Source organism: Chenopodium album, chromosome 3 (genome assembly GCF_948465745.1).
Source record: "Chenopodium album chromosome 3, dcCheAlbu1.1, whole genome shotgun sequence".
NCBI classification, from domain to species: domain Eukaryota; kingdom Viridiplantae; phylum Streptophyta; class Magnoliopsida; order Caryophyllales; family Amaranthaceae; genus Chenopodium; species Chenopodium album.
This window is the reverse complement of record NC_137836.1, coordinates 7570000-7588104: the sequence shown is the minus strand read 5'-3', so window position 1 is coordinate 7588104 and position 18105 is coordinate 7570000. Positions and strand designations below refer to the sequence as shown.

At 35.1% G+C, this 18105-nt stretch overlaps 2 protein-coding genes across 2 annotated transcripts; one reads left to right on the top strand and one right to left on the bottom strand.

Moving 5' to 3' along the window:
* Positions 1-527: 527 nt before the first annotated feature.
* On the bottom strand, positions 528-12229 carry LOC145611200 (tyrosine-protein phosphatase RLPH2-like). Its single transcript, XM_081666496.1, has 4 exons — positions 11656-12229; positions 1352-1419; positions 973-1152; positions 528-876 (listed from the first exon to the last, which is right to left on the bottom strand). Exons 1-4 carry the CDS (start codon positions 12182-12184, stop codon positions 712-714), a joined length of 942 nt encoding a protein of 313 aa, XP_081522622.1. The 5' UTR covers positions 12185-12229; the 3' UTR covers positions 528-711.
* Positions 12230-15800: 3571 nt separating this feature from the next.
* LOC145624792 (uncharacterized) lies at positions 15801-16427 on the top strand. Its single transcript, XM_081677879.1, has one exon. It carries the CDS (start codon positions 15801-15803, stop codon positions 16425-16427), a length of 627 nt encoding a protein of 208 aa, XP_081534005.1.
* The last annotated feature ends 1678 nt before the right edge of the window (positions 16428-18105 follow it).

The window sequence follows — 18105 nt, the reverse complement described above, 5'->3', positions numbered from 1 at the left end:
TATGAAATTTAAACCGTAACAACTTATTGCTTTCTTCTTATAGGTGTTAAAATTTTGTAAATTAATTTATCCGTTTACCTAGTATAATAACTTCCTTAACATGCGTGCCAAAGGGGTGTGTTGCAACTAAATAAAAACGGAGGAAGTATCATGCAACTTACTAAGCCAACATTAAAGCAAATAGTAATAGTAGGATCCATCTTTCTAAAAAAAATAATAATAAGCAAACTAGGGACAAATGAAGAAAAACTAAATAATAAATAAAATCCCTCAAAAAAAACAAAAAAATAAAAAACAAAAAAAAAAACAAAATAAAATTGTAGGCAAAGTAAATTGAGAGGAACGAGAGCACAAATTATTAATATGCATAATTTTTTTTTTTTCTTTTTGGTGCTATGCTAGGAAAAGGCACCCTACGAGGTTTTGGTCAATGGAGCTTGAACTAATGGAAGGGAAGGACAAATCCCCACCCCTATAACATCCATAGTGAAAATTTGAAAATGAGAGTCAATCTCATTTACCACCACTAAACCAAGCACTGGTTTGTAATATACGGAGTATTTAGTAATGATAGTAGCAATAGTAGTAGCATCAAGAGTAGAATTAAGGGTATTCTAATGTATATATAAGGGCGAGAACAAGATCGAAAGACATCTCATCTAAAAGATCAGCCAAACCAATGATGGAAGATGCAAATATCAAAAGTCATGGTCAAGCAAAATCAGTGTCGCGAACAATTTTCATGGTTGGCAGGATAATAGCAGCCACCGGCTTGTCCACATAGCCACCACCTTCGTCAATTATCAGCCTCAAGCCTTCAATATGAAGCTTTCCATGGTGACCACTTACCAAAATGGTTGGCATAACCTTTAATTCCTGATGAAAATTAACATGGTAATATCACACTACATATACAACAAGAGCATGGGAAGGGAGGGGAGGGGAAGATGGAAAGTGAGCATTCGATGATACCTCTGGCACATCCCAAACGCTTTTCCTTCCACAAAGACATTCAACCTTTGGTATGGCTGTGTCCCTAGCTTTCAGACGCTTCAGTTGCTCGTTGACAGGATTTCCTTGTTGAAGTCCACCATGAACCGCTATCAGCCTACATTTCTTGAGCCCCTCTGTGGTCTCCACACAAACATTGTCCTGTACAATACTTAAAACTTAGATAATTCAAAAACTCTGCTGAAATAAAATGTCACACAGAGACCCAGAGTGAGCAAGTTCTATATTGGAAGGGTTGGAAGATAAATAATTATCTGATTTCCATAATAGCTAAAGTAAAGAAAAACCCTCGAAAGTGTTGAAATTACAAATATGGAAATGTAGAAGATTCAGGCCTAACCTCTTCGTGAACCCAAACCAAATCAGCAAGAAATTTTTTGTGGTCATCCGGTACAGCTTTCATCAAATCTGTTTAGAGACCGACAAAACCACAGCAATTAGATCACAGGACCTCACACTAGCACAATTGAAGCAGATAATTTCAGAGAGAGGCCGCCCAAAAAAAAAAATTGGTACTAGAGTGAAAACTGAATACCAATCCCACTGTAAATCTTGTAAAATGCAGTAAAAATAATCTCCAATTATTCAGAGTTTTTAATAAGTCTCAATTTAAACAATAATTCTTATAATAACTAACAACTCATTAAACATTTTCAGTATAATCCAAAATTACTCTTCAAATAAGACACTCTATAAAGGCGCACACACACACAAAAATAGTTTTGTATTATTTTTACTAGATGAAGCTCGTGCGATGCACGATTTGTTTGAATTTTCTAAAATATATATTTTTTTAATTTATGTGCTAAAATTTGTTACATATTTAGATAAAATTCATAAAATCAAAAGATAATATATAATATTTAATTAATTTAAACTTAAAAATCTCATTCGCCAATTTTGCTTACATGGCATTTAAATTATTTAATTGTAAAAGAAATTAATAATCTCTTATTTAATTGGCTAATACTAAGATTTATAATCCTACATGGCGCGCTGAGAAAATTAGATCCTACGTGGCTCTCTAAAAACTCGGGGAAAAACTCCCCTTTATATATATATATATATTAGATTTGACACAATCATTGTTTTATAAACTAGAATTTACCAAACTATTCAATAGCTTACAATTCAACTTCAAAGGACTTTCCTTTCCTTTCAAAAAAAAACTTGAAAGGACTTTTAAAGTAAGCTATACAATCATCCAGCAAAATTGAAGCAATGTAGGTATCTTGAAAACATGTATTGTATTAAAATATTGTATACAGATAAATTATCACTGCAAAACCAAAAATGCCCCACCTCAAGAAAAGTTATAACTGCATAAATAGCAAGTGATATAAAGTGCATTATTGAGTTTTTTTTTTTTGGAATCAATCATGCAATCAGATCCTGAAGACACCCAGCAAAGTGAGCAAACTATTATACACTCCTAGTCTGATAAAAACTGGGCAATAAAGAACCACCCTTTAGAAAATAATCCACCATAAAGAGGGGAAATCGAAAATCGTCCCACCTCAAGAAAAGTTAACTGCATAAATAGCAAGTGATATAAAGTGCATTATTGAGTTCTTTTTTTTGGAATTGATCATGCAATCAGATCCTGAAGACACCCACCCAGCGAACTATCATACATTCTTACTCTGATAAAAACTGGGCAGTAAAGAATCAACCTTTAGAAAATAATCCACCATAAAGAGGGGAAAAAGATCAAGTCATAGCACAACACTCAATTAACTTTAACACTACAGAATCACCCTGGTATGCCAGGTGGGAACCCTCTATTCAAAATCAAGGTTCACTCACTTAGGTTGGGAAACCTTAACCAAACATGCTGACACATACTCAAACATTACCTATGAGTTTCTCTCTACTTTCTCAATCACCCATAGCTCATATTACTACTCACCTAAGAGCATTTCTTGATACACTCTGTTCTCCAAATTTACTTTGTTTTTAATTTCTTGATACACTCTGTTCTCTAACTACAACTCTTATTTTCTATTTCATACCTTGTTTCTCACGCACTCTTTGAAATTCTTTATTCAAGTTTTGCAGCTCTCTGCTTTGGTCTTATTGGCCTCTTAAGGAAATTTTGTCAAGAACTACCAATTAAAGCGCGTGTTTTGAAAACAACTACCTATTAAAATTTTGTTTTAAAAGAACTATCACAAAGTTGTAAAAAATTTAAGTAGCACTACCGCTTTAATAATTCCAACAAGAATATTCGACATGTAGGTTTCACTTTTTACCTTTATCTCATAAAATCACCATCTAAATTGACTTAATTACCCTTCTTAACGGTAAAAAGTGAGACCCAAATACCGGAGATTCTACCCAAAATTGTTAGAATGGTAGTGCTACTTAAACTTTTTACAACTTTGTGGTAGTTCTTTATAAAAAAAGTTAACAGGTAGTTGTTTTCAAAACACGTGCTTTAATTGGTAGTTGATGACAAAATTTCCGCCTCTTAATAATATTTTAATAAAAAAAATTTAAAAATAAATAAATAAATAAAAAGGAAAGAAGTGAATGGGTGTGTGCAGTGAAGTTTTAATAACTTCCTTTAACTTTAATTCTATCTACTTCTCATGAGTTAAAGTCTACTAGTACTTCACAAGTTTACATTCGACTTCTAGTAATTTTCTTCTTCTTAATCTCTCCTTTTATTTTGTTCCTTGTACGTGTAATATGTGTAAAGGTTAAAAAAAAAAAACGTGAAAAATAAATAAATAACAAAGAGTGAAAAAAAAAATAATAGATACATAGCAAATATAAGATTTCAATTTTGTGCTTAACAAGATGCCGCCGAGAGCATGTAGTGGAGGAAATCACAAACCACGTCCGGTGTATGACACAATAATAGCGGACAAACAAAGAGAAATCCAAAGACTTCAACAACAGCTTGTACGTTATGAAGTTGGTGCTAATTTTTCCTATGGTGCAGATGAAGATTTCAATCCATTTCACCAGCCCGAGGGTGAATCTTCGAGTGGAGAATCATCTCGTTCCTGATGATGAACAAATTATTTTTGACACCAAGAAAAAGAATTTGGAATTAAAGTTGAAATTGCAAATTTTGAAGGAGGTGTTCAACCCGATTAGTTTATTGAATTGATCCACAATGTGGAACGTGTTATTGATTTTAAAGACATTCCCGACAAAAACAAAGTCAAGTTAGTCGCCATCAAATATAAGAAACATGCATCCATTTGGTGGGAGAATTTATGGCGACAACGTGAAGGAGAAGGTCATAGCAAGATTTGCACATGGGATATAACGAAACGTGAATTTCAAGCGTAAATTTTTGCCCGGTCCTTATTGCCAAGATATTTCATCACCTAGAAAAAGGAAACAAATTTGTGGCCGAGTATTTATCAATGAAGTGTGACGATGCTAAACCGAAGGTTCTTAACCGATTTGGATCCATAAGTCTCTAAAGTCGTACGACTCTAGCAATATTGGTCGTTGAACGACGTCACCAAGCTTGCTTTGAAAGTTGAAAGCCAACAAGCAAAGGAGAAAACTGGATTTATGTTTGTCACTAACGAGGCTTTTTATCGTGGAAACATTTCAACAAAGTTTCCACCTAAGGTCAACTTTACACATCAACAAAGAAGGTTGAGAATCCAATCACAACAAGCAAACCGTAAAGGCAAGGTAATAATAATCCTAGTTCAGGTTGATGTTTTGAATGTCAAGGATTTGGGCATATTGCTTATGAATGTCAAAATTTTACAATGATTTCTCTAGTTGATGAAGAATTGTGATAACCTTGAGGATGACGACAATTAGGAGGTCTTGCATGCACACGAAAGTGAATCATTGGTTGTTCGTTGTATCCTTAATGTCGCCCCAGTGAAAGAAGATAAGTGGTTAGAAAACATTTTCTACACTTCGATGTACATCTAATGGCAAAATACAGCCTACGAAGGATCACCCTTATCCATACAAGCTCAAGTGCTTGAAGACAGGGAATGATGTCAAGGTCTCTAAAAGATGCTTAGATGATTACTACTACTTTTTCCCAATGGAGAAATCAACGAAGGCATCTTTTAGAGACCTTGACATCATTCCTCTTCTTCTGCCACGCGAGCTTGTAAGGATAAGGGTGATCCTTCGTAAGCAGCTTCAATTTTTTTTACCATCGTGACAGCAATCACATTCTCACAACTGCCACTATCAATGATGACATCACATATTTTGCCATGAGATGTACATCGAGAGTGGAAAGTGTTGTATAACCACTTATCTTCTTTAACTGGCGGCATTAAGGATACGACAAACAACCAATGATTCGCCTTTCTCTGCGTGCAAGATCAGGTTATCTTGAACTTGTTCTTCTTCTAACAATTCTTCTTCGACAAGAGAAATCATTCTAGAATTTGGACATTCAAAAGCAATGTGCCCAAATCCTTTGACGTTTAAAAAATCTTCTTAAAGTAGGATTATTGTTAACTTGCCTTTGTTGTTTGCTTGTTGAGATTGAATTCTCAACCTTCTTTACTGATGTGATAGAGTTGACCTTCGGTGGAAACTTTGTTAAAGTATTTCCACAATAAGAAGCCTCCTTAGTAACAAACTTAAATCAAATTTTCTCCTTTGCTTGCTGGCTTTCAATTTTCAAAATAAGCTTGGTTACGTCATTCAAGTGCTAATATTGCTATACTACGACTTTAGAGACTTTTGGATCCAAACCGGTTAAAAACCTTGCAATAGTTGTTAGGATATAGTGCTAATTGTGCATAATATAATATATCTATTGTAATATATAAAGTGAAAGGGGGTTTTGGGTGACAAAATTTATTTTCCCAAAATACCCTTCTCATCTAAAAAAATTACCATTTTTTTTTTAAATGTAACTACCATCTTTTTTTTAAAAAAAAAAAAAAATTTCAAGGAAAATCTAATTTTATTATTTAGCCTACATGACACCATCAATATAGAGCTTGGTAGAAAACTTATATTGCACACGCACGCATTGTGTGCGTCTCTTAGCTTGTATATATAAAGAAAAATAAATAATATATAATTTTATTATTGTTGATATGATTTTTATTCTTATGATTTTACAATGCTTTTATAGCAATATTAATTGCATAAACACCATTAATAGTTTACTTAAATTTTGAATGAAAACAACCTTCATTCGAATGCTCCAATACTCGTAATTATTACCATTGAATAGTGGAACAACTTGTTGTTTGCGCTTGAAAATGCCATCTTTTTTTTAATATTATTTTTTAATAAAATATTTCTAACTTTGCGAAAATCGTGTTAGAACCTTCTTGATCGTAATAGCTCTTAATACCACTACTAGGATATAGTGCTAATTGTGCATAATATAATGTATAAAAAGAAAATTAAATAATATATAATTTTATTATTGTTGATATGATATTTATTCTTATGATTTCAGGGGTGAATTTGGGCCGACCGGATGGTTTTCGAGCTGGGTGGGTGTCGGCCGACTATTTTAGGCAGCTATGGGGGTTGGCCGCCGGCGTGGAATGGGGAGAGGGTGGCTGGCTAGGGTTATGGGGTGGTGGAAGGGTGGATGGGTGGGTTTAAGGTTTTTTTTTTCTTTAAATTTTTAAATTGTTTTTCTTTTTTTTTTTTTAATAATTTTTTTTATTTTAATTCATTTTTTGAAAATTTTCTAATTGTCTAATTTTTTTTTTTTTTTTTTGAATTTCTGATTTTTTTTTAATTTTCTTTTTTTTATTTTCTAATTTTTTTATTTTATTTTAATTTTTGGTTTTTTTTTTGTATTTTCTAATAATTTTAATGAAATTTTCTTATTTTTTTATTATTTTTTATTTTGGATCAATCATGTGTTGACATGTGGTGATAAGGTGGAGCTCACGGCTAAGTGATTGTTTTTTTTTTTTTTTTTATTATTCTTTTGGAAATTAAGGTGACGCATGGGTGAAGACTATGGTGGACTGTTTCATGGAGGCTGAGAGATGAATGGAAGGATGGCATACGGTAAACGGTTCGGTGGTTTAATTTTGTGGGTGATTATATTAAAAGCTATGACAATGGGTATTAAAATGGCGTCAATATCGGCAACATGACAACTTCGATGGAGGTTGGCCGAAAGGTAAGTGAAACCTTGGCTTTGGTAAAAATTTGACACCGTACGAAGTAGGGGTTAGATAGAATTAGCCAAATACACCACGCTGGTAGGCTACTTCAACGATACAACTCTATTAATTCCTAGATATAGAAAAACCACCAGAAATTAAAAGAAACCTTGGATACAAAAACACCGCCAAGGAATTAGGGAGGTAAAGCTCAACCTAAGAATACTCAAGTGTTTAATTTATATTTCATATACTAAAGCTTGCGTTTTACGGTTACAAGCTTACAACCATAGGTTATTTATAGCCTTGATTTAGCCACTATTACAACTACTAGAATTTAATACAAAGTGGTTAATTGCAGAAGTTTTCATTGCAATGTTGAATTTCTTCATTGCCAAAATAGGAGGGGCTTCGAGAAGCTGCTTTCAAAAGTAGTAGTAGTAATATTCAAAACTTGTTGCCTATCGAATGAGAACAAAAGAGCATGAAGATAGTACGAGAAGTAACCAATCTCAAGCAAAAAGGGTTGGTAGGAAAAAGTGTTAGTCCATGCAAAGAAAGACGAATCGTAGCGCATGTGCATTGATAGTCGTGGCAGCAATTGGATCACTATCAAATACCGCTTTCCCATTCCACGACTCGATGATCTACTTGAGCAATTGCATGATGTTGTATTCTTGACGATTGATCTACGAAGAAGGTATCATCAAATTCGAATGTAACCCGGAGGTGAATGGAAGACTACTTTCAAGATCAAAGATGGATTGTATGAGTGGATGGTCATGTCGTTTGGTCTTTCAACCTTTCCAATGCTCCAAGCACCTTTATGTTGTTCAGTCTTTCTAATGCTCCTAGCACCTTTGTGATGTTCATGCCATTCAGTCATTCCAATGGGAGCTTGACAAGGTTTGAATACTACTACTACTCCTAGTTCTAGAAGTTGCTTCTCAAAGCCCTAACCATGTCGACAACAAAGAAACTCAACATTGCAACTAAAACTTCTACAAATTAACCACTTTGAATTATATTCTAGTAGTTGTAATAGTGCCTAAATCAAGGCTATAAATAAGCCATGGATGTAATCGTGAAACACAAGTTTTATCATATGAAATATATATGAAACACTTGAGTGTTCTTATGTTGAGCATTACCTCCGTAATGCCTTGGTAGTGAGTATTCAAGGTTTCTCTCAATAGTTCCTAGTCGATCGGCATGGTGTATTTGGCTAATTTAATCTGACCCCTACCTAATACAATGTCATCCTTGATTGGACACTCTTTGTTATGGACTATGTTGCCCTGATTCGAATTTGGGTGACATGTCTAGCATACTATCTGTTCCTCCGGCACTCCAGATTTTATTAAATTTCACATAAGGCCAATATACATTTGGGTGTCAATGTTGAAATTTCAAAAGGTATGACACGCAACACGACAAAGATCAAGGTGTCAAAGTTAAGTAGGCTGTGAATAACACGGGGGGAGTTTGCTAGACTAAGGAGCTATATTTTCTTTGGCACATGGCAGTTACTCCATGCGGGACCAAGGAGATAAGGAGTCGAGGATGTTGTCGCTAGGACCCTCAACCCCAGCGCTTGGTTTATGGATTACTTTACTTTTGTTGTTGAGTTCGGATGATATTGCAAAAGGGGATATGATTATTTTCCTTGTTTTTTTGTTGTGGTGCTAACCTTGCATATTATAAGCAATAAAGACGCCCGAGCAACAAAAATGTTCTTCATTGAAATGTAAACGTTAACGACATGTTGGCCAAGGTTATGAGTAGATAGTTTGTCGGTCAATCCTTAATAGCCCCGCGCCATATGCGTATATTCCGAGGGAAAGCTTCTTAAGATTACACACTCGGAGACCTAGATCATCCCTCAAATTTTATATGACTACCCCCACTTTTCAAAAGTGCCGTAGTGGAGGCCAAAAGGCAGCCAAAGAAGAAAATGTTCCCGACGGTGAAGGTGGTTCAAACCTTTTGGCCATATCAGGAGATTTTGGTGAGATGTAGATGGGCTATGCCAACCACTGCAGTTCCACTATAACATGGCCACCACGTTTGATGAGATAAGGAGCCACTTGACCTCCATGAAGTCTGAGTTCTATGGCATTGGGAAAACGATGAGGCAGTAGTCCACCCAAGGTATGATACCTCTTGCAGCCATTAGGACTTTCTCTTCCTTACCTCCTTGCATGTTTTTATAGTTATATCTTCACATTAAAGACAATGTGAATTGAAGACAACCCTGGTTGATCTTTGCCAATTTAGATTTTTTTATGCAGTACTTTGAGTCACATTACAACTGTTGTACATTTGTATACTACACCTAACACCATTGAAGCTTCTCCATTGAAGCTTTCTTCGTCTTTCTTCCGTGATCTCCACCCACCTTCCACCAACACCACCATTTCCACCGTCATCATTACCTTCCACTGACGACACCACCATCTTTAGTGGCTTTGCCGCCAAATTGAATGAAAACTCTATGAATAAAAGGCATGGTCAACCTCAAAGGGTAGGGGTGACTTGCTAGGATGTAATTAATGTACCAAATTTATGCATTTATTTGAACAAAAGTTGCTAAAATTGCTGCATTTGGCCGAAATTAGTTCGACATTGGGGTTGGTTTATGAGGTGGTTGCCAATAAAAAGTAGTGTAATGGTTGCTCACATTCTTTCTAGTGGTTGCTAGCAACATGGGCGTCGCTTAGGTGGTTGTTTTGGTCGCGGCATCATGGAGTTGTAGTGGCACTGTATACTTTGGGTGGGTGTTACTTCACTTGTGGCGTCAACTTCACCTTAAACATAGTTTGATAAACTATACATTATTGCTATCACTTCACTTGTCCTATGTGTGAGAAAATACAAGTCATTTGCTACCCCTTTTTAATAACATGAAAATGTCCCTTTTAACCCTACCAATGAATTAAAAAGAGCGCCTAAGGTGCGCCTTTTTGACGTGCAAGGCAATGAGGGGTATGCACTTAATATGGTCTTGGCGAGGCGATTTTGGTTAGGCGCACTTGAGGCCAGCCGAGGCGCACCTAAACCAAACATAAGCCAATTTTTTTTAACCGGCCATACAAGTGCGCCTCACTTCAAAGAGGCGTGCCTTAGGCACACCTAGGCGCTACAGAACCTCTCTCGCTTCAATGCACCTTGAGCTTTTTTATACTTTGAACCCTAGATATGCTTTACAAGTCAATCACAAAGATTAACCTGTATTTTCTCAAATTCATAGCGGGAATGATTTCGTCTTGTATATAGTAGTTGTTTTTAGTTTTTACTGGTTGTTAGCTTACTTTATAGGAATAACGCAATGATGACGATAATAATACATATGTGCTATTGAACACATTGAAAGCCCATTCTCTAATTGGCTTGGAATTGAACTTGTTTGTGGCTAGAATGTTCTCCCCAATCGACCAATGTGAGTAGCTTGTGTAGCCTAGTGAGATTCAACAATCCCTTCTTTTTCCTTGTAAGAAAATGCAATCAGACTTGTTACCCTCTTGTCCTCAACTAGATATTTTTGCTGATGCTATAAATAACAGCAAGTAGGAACTAAATGACTCTACCAACCTACGCTAATTAATGTCGATCAAACAGTAAAAGAAAATATTCTCAGTCATTTTGTTCAAAATCAATGCCAGCATAGCAAACTCTTAATCATTCCAAGCCATACACCAAACAAAATTAGATGAGCGTCAGGTTTAATACCAAAAAGCCGCCAACAATATCAAAAGGCTTCATAAAAAGGTGCAATTTTGCCCTTTTAACTTTTTCAGGCTATCTTGACCAAGTTCAACTACTGCTAGTTTGTGAGTCAAGTTTTCTTGCCTTCAAAATCATTGAATTGGATAAGAAGCAAGGAAGTAGCAAACTAGCAACTACACCCTAGAATTAAATAATTCATCCAGCAAGGTTTAGGAGGAGATTTATATCCAGGCTTGCCCCTAATAGTACAAACTAATAAAAGACTTACACAAAACATATTCAGTGGAGCCTCCTTAATCCTTCCTTACTGCCGAACACAGGGTGCTATGGGATTGCCTCATATCACACACCCATAGAGTTACAAGTAAAATCCTCTCCTAAACTCGAAATCGATTTCAATAAACTTACACTGTACACAACAGCATGAACCCACAACATTTAAACAAAAATTACAAGACTTTAATTCAAATTAGTCATAGAAACACATTACTCCAGGCCGTTTTTAATCACACAATCATTTAGTTCCAAGTAAAATCCTCTCCTGAACCCCAATTCGATTTCAATCAACTTACACAACAGCAAAACCCCACATCAATTAGTTCAATTAAAACCACAAAATTCACTATAAACAATACAAAAACAACCCACAATATGATTTAACAAACCAATTTCATTCAACAAACCAATATAATTCAAGCAAAATCATAAAAATCATTCAACAAACCAAACAAATTCACGTAAAAGACATAAAAATCATACCATAATTCAAGCAAAATCTTAAAAATTATTCAACAAACCAAACAAATTCAAGTAAAAGACATAAAAATCATACCAGCAGAGCCATGAGAAACTCCATAAGATTGAAAAGTAGTAGCAGCATCATAAATAGAACCCATATAATCAATCCCTTTAGCAGTATTGAACTGAACTTTGATAGAACCAGCCCATCTTCTTCCTTGTAAATGCATATTCTCAAACCCATCACCAACATACCACCCTTCTCTCTCCTCGCTCTGTGAATACTCCTTCCACCCATCCCTGAACTCAGACCCGTCAGGTGGCGGCGGAAGAACTCCGACGAACGCCGCAAAGGCAAAATCATGGTTGCCAGCAAGAAAAACATGCTTTTGATTTGGGTATTTTGAGGGAAGAGAGATTAAGAAATCAAGTACCGTTTTGGTATCTGGACCTCTATCACAGTAATCTCCCAAGAAAATGATAATGGCGTTGTTGAATTGAGATGGGTTTGTTTGGGATTGGAGATTTGACCATAGATTTTGGAGCTTCGTGTAATGTCCATGGATGTCACCTATGCAAATCACCAATCTTTCTGCTTCTGAGTTGGGGATTGAGCCGCTCATTTTCAAAGGACCATCAGCCAAATTACCAATCTTTCTGTTTCTGAGTTGCGTTCACTAGTGTGTTTGGTTTTAATAATAAAGCTCTTTTACAAACACCATTTTGCAAAAAAAAAAAAAAAAAAAAAAAAAAAAAAAAAAAAATAAAATAAAATAAAATCTTTTTAAAGTGTTTTGGCAAAAGAAAATCGATTTAAACATAGAAAAGTCAATTGTAAATTTTTTTGTTGAAGAAAACCTAATGTCATTATTTCACTTTTTTTTTTCTTTTTTTTTTGAAGGGATGTCTCTAATTCACTTAATTAACATCTAATTTACTTTGAATAATTGTATGAAAGAATTAACCTACACATATGGAGAGTGCGAAAGAGCGAAAAACCCTAGGGCTGTCTAGCGAAGAGAATGATCTGTTGCAAAGATCAAATAAAAAATTTAAGAAATCCATGGGTGAAAATCCTATCCCAACCATCGGCTTAAATGGTAGCCCTTTATCGATGGATTCCGATGATGTTGATATGGTTCCAGAGACAGAGATGTTACATAATGGTCAGTCTCAAGAGGAAAAATTCTTAATCTTTGATGACTAAAGGATTGGATGGATCTTTAAATCCCCTTTATGAGATGAATACATCGGATGATGATGAGATTTTCGATGATGATAGCCTAATGGAGGGAGAAGAGGAAGACAGTCTATGCCTGTAATCCCCCGTATTTTTAAATATTTTATAAATGAAATTTTATTTTATTTATAATATTTATTTGTATTTTTCCGGAATTTAATTACAAAAGTTTCAAATTATTAATATTGGTCAAAAATTATTTTAGCACAAACTATTTTATGAACCTATGTTCTACAATTCATGATCATACAAACAAAGCCTAGTCCATTTCATTTACCTAATTGGCCCAATAATTTTATGAGGCCCAATCTTCTTACTTACCCTACAACATTCTCTCCTATAAATACCCCATTAATCCCCAAAAATTTCCCACACCAAAAGGTTAGTCTTATTTTCTCTCTCCTTTGTTTTATTAATTTGTATAATTATAATTATTGATTTATGGATTTTGATTTTATTGTTTGAAAGTAATTTAATTAGTATCAAGTTGTATTTTGATGACTAAACTTTATAATTTCAGATTTTATAAGTATCATAATTTTCAGATTTTGTAAATTTTATAACCTAGGGTTTTTAATTATTGAAAATCATGATTTTAGGGTTTTTATGAACAATTGATTTAGGGATTTTATAGTAATGATATTTTGAAATTTTGGTGATTATAACTAATGATTAGTTTAACTTAATTCCAGATTATTTTGAACATGTAAATTCGTGTTTTAGTTTTTAGATTTTCGTTCGTTAATATTAATCCCGTTTTAATCCCGATCAGATTCTGAACTCATCCGATTTTGATAAAAAAAAATAGTGTTTTCCATGTGGAAACAACGTTTTAAGAAAGACTCACTACCTTTGGTAGTGAGCACCACCCTCTCGTGGCCAAATTCAGCCACTAAATATGATTTTCGGGCAGTTTTTGATTTTAACGAAGTTTTTTTTTTACTTAAAATATTATCCTTGAGTTTGATTAATAAAATTAATTATGTTTAAAGTTAATTAAACATAAATATATGTTTTTATTGAAGTTTTAAGTGTTGGAAATAGTTTCTAAGTACTACTTTTAATGTTTTATAAAGAGGGTTTAATCACCCATTAAAAAGGGAGATTTTTATGGGTTTTTATATAATTTTCAGATTTTTATTAGACTTTGAACTTGCTGTAATTTCATGTATAAGAGTGTATTTTAAGGTTTTTATGAAGAAAATTTAAAGAACTATATATAAGCCTTTAATTTTAACTAAAGGGAAGGTTTTAAAGTGTTGTTTGATTTGGATTTTGAAGGTTTTAAAGTAAGTTAGTATTGCTGTAAATTTGATTGATTGGGTATTGATTGAGATGTTATTATTTGGCTTAGGAGAGGAGTTTATTGAAGGTGATTTCTAGTTAGTAAAGTGGCATACCAATTCGTTTGCTCAAGGTACGTACAAGTTACGAAACCTTTCTTTTAGGTGCATGTTTAAGGACGACGGATCGAGAACTTAGTATCATGTATAGGGATGACTGAGTTAAATTGTTTGGTTATACATTGTGAATTTCGTATAGCGTGCACTATTTTATATTGCAAGTATTATTTGTGCTCTAATTATGCAAGGTGCGCTTAATTAGAGGCAAAGGTATATTATTGGTGTAATGATTAATTTATTACTCATTCATGATTATGCAAGCAGGATGAGTAAAGGAAGAATTTAAGTCTTCTAAGACGAGGTTAAGGTTTTGGGGTGCCTTATGCACTCAAGGTGTTTATACACCGAGGTAGTAAAGGAATAAATAATAAATGTTGCTTGCCACTAATAAATCAAGAATTGAAATTGAAAAGTTGTTTTACTTGATTGAATTGATATTGGATTGATTGTATTGTTATGCATATGAGTCATCACCAAGTCTAAACCTGTAAATCACGTAAAGTGCAAGATGGATGAGCAATAAAACTCTGGATTGGTGCACTTCTGGAGTAATGACAATCAGGGGTTGGGGTACATGGGGTATTAGTCGTGTACTTTTCTCGAGGCCGTCTGATCTACGAGTCTCTTATTTCAAATATTTTTCAAAACTAGGAGTTAGGTGAGATCTCATACTAACTACGGTCACGGAGTCGCTCCCGTGGTCGTTGGATGTTTATTGATGTTTCCGAAAGGAGGCATGGGGTTTTTCTTTTATTGATGTTCCAAATGGAGCATGGGTTGGACAACCTTGTCTATTGCGTAATCCAATGAATAAAAATAATGATTTACCTATTATTAATTAATGGAGTCTTAGTAATATAAATAGTTGAGTCGTGTGTTGAATCTATAATTTAATGATGCATGATGATTGATTATTAGTAGCATGTTATGGATTTCTTAATTTAATTTGCAGCTTGTATGTACTCAGCTTTGCTGATTGGGTGCTTTGTGTGTCTTTCTTTGGTCATGGCCTTTGCCTTTCAATGACCCTGTGACGATCCAATTTTTACACTTGTAATATTGGGGAGCAGAATTACCACAGGTTCTTACACATGCAGCATTCATCAGGGTTGTGAGATCTTGAGTAGAGAGTTGATTGTTTGCATTTTATTTCTTTTGCAAGTTTGAATTTATTTTAATTCGATTTTATTTGAAACTAATTCTTTTGGGTTTGAATTTATTCGAACACTGGAATTAATCACTTACTACTTTTATTGGGTTTTGAATAAGGGCCTTAATGGTTCCAAGTTGTATGACTTAATTTGGTTTCATTCGTTGGTTTTGAAACTTATTTATAACTGATTTAGTTTTTCCGCTGCTATTTTCTGATAAAGCCTTAACGTTTGAACACGTGGCGGTAGCACGCCAGTAATTCTCTTGAATGTTGTTCAGGGTCCTCACAAGTTTAAAGAGAGAATTATTGGGGTGTTACAATGCCCAACCATCTTATTGTCAAAGGATGAAAAGCGCAGATTGAGACAACCATGGAAAGACGCTTTGATAATTAAGTTGTTTGATAAGCGGCTAAGTTATGATGTGCTGATTCGCAAATTAAGAATGAAATGGTGTTTGAAGGGAGACATTTTCTTGACTGATGTGGGGTGTGCTTACTACATAGTTCGATTCAACAATCTGGAGGATTATGAATTTGTGATTTCTCAAGGTCCATGGGTGATAGGAGACAGCTATCTAACGATTAGGAAGTGGATCCCCAACTTTGTTCCAGATAAAGAGCGGATAAAGAAGCTTACGGCATGGGTGCGAATCCCAAATCTTTCGGTCGAATACTTTGACAAGCATTTCCTTCATAAAATTGGATCTAGGATTGGCAGAGTAATTAGAATTGACAAACATACAGAGACACAAAGCAGGGGTCAGTTTGTTCGATTCGGTATTAAGGTTGATTTGACAAAGCCTCTACTGTCTAAGTTCAGATTAAATGGTCGAATTTGGAAGATTCAATATGAGGGTCTCCGATTAATTTTCTTTAAGTGTGGTAAACTAGGACACAAGGATGATCAGTGTGATAAGTTCCATGAAGAAGTAAGCGGTTCCAATGAGCAGTTAAATGTTGCTCTGAAAAAGGCCAGTACTCACAAGCTAGAGGAACAAGACCAATATGGTACTTGGATGATTGTTCAAAGGGGTAGCAAGAAATCAATGGCTAAAGGGAAGGCAGTGTAGGCTGTGAAGAGTCCTCAAGTCCAGGATAAGAGTGGTGGATCCAACCATTCTCATCATGATTCTATTCCAAAGAAAAAAGCTATGGGGCAGGAAAAGAGTTCTAAGCATCAGCACTCCAAAGCCTCAGGGTCCAGGTTTGCAGCTCTCCAATCAGAAGAAGAAGATATGGAAGATTCCTCGGCTCTTCCGGAAAATCAAATTAGGAAAGATGTGGATCTAGTTCAGCCTGAACAGGGAATTGTTGCTATTGAGTGCACAGTTAATTTAGGAGAGGATCGCATGATTGAGGAAAGAGATAATTCTCAAGGAAATAAGTTCAATGGAAGACCAGTCAATATTGACATAGAGAAGCCTAGTATGGGATTGGGTGATTCTCAAGCTCACGAGAATAAGGAAAATTTTGAGAAAAGTCCTTTTAATATAAATATGGAACAAGATAAGGAAGCTATTTTACCAAGCATTCCTAGTGTTTATCAAATTGCCAAAGATAATGATAAATCTTTGGTAAATAATGAGCCAGCTTCTGCTATAAGATTGCCCTTGGTCTCTCGAAATAAAAACTTACTCTCTTTGAATAATAAGGAATTAAGGAAGATTGATTCTAGAAAACAATCATTTCCTTATTCTAAAGCAAGATCAGTGAGTGGAAAGGAAAGTTGGAGTGAGGTTGCTTCAAGGACTCCCTCTGCCTTAAAGAATAATTCTGTCTCGTGTGAAGCTTTGAATAGTCCTGGTTCCCAATTTCACCATGAATCCAGCCAATATCCTGATAACGTTGGAGTCTCGAATCCCTCCGACTTACGAGATGTTCATGGACTACCCGACGGAGGGTCCTTCGATGGTAACCTGTCATCCTTTGGCGAACAAGGTACACATGGAAGTGAACTCGTTCCTATCGCCGGCACACAATCCCCCGGACCTATTGGTATCATTTCAAATCCCGATAGAGACGGACGAACCAATGAGGGCTCTGAGGGAAGCTTATCTTTCACTCATGCCTAATGTTCCATTGAACGTCTATGATCTCGATACCGATGTCATAGACGGCCTTGAAAGTATTCAAGTTATGTCGATATTTTAAGTGCTTTGAATACTTTTCTTGTAAATTTTTTATGAACATCCTCACGGATTCTTTTTCAGTAGGGACTTCGATCATGTTAGCGGAAGTTTCCCTCCACTTATTGAAGAAGGAGGTGAACCCTTTGTTTTCTTTTTGTTTTAGCATCTCAAGTTGTCTATGGTCGGTTTCAATTTTAATATTACACTTATATCTATCAATGAAAGCATTTTTTATTCCATACCAACTAAAGGTCTTCTCTTTATCAAGGGAGAAGAACCAATGTTGACAAATGGTTTCGATCAAGAGATAGCGAGAATAAAGAGTGAAAAATATTCTTATCAATCCCTTTAATGATCATTACAGTTTCAAAGGCCCTTAAATGAAAGTACGCATTGTCAGTTGGCTTAAACTTAGGGATGTCATTGGCATTGAATTTCTGCGGAAGAAGCTCCTTGTCCACTGAGACCCCTTGTGAGCTTATGCCCTGGAACCTGTAGTCATTGGATATTTTGCTCAAGCTTTCTTGCATGAGCTTCATTTGTTGTGGTTTCACAGGATCATTAATTTCGAGGGTTAAAGCCTTCCACACCTCAATCACATCTGCCATTTGCTTCTTAA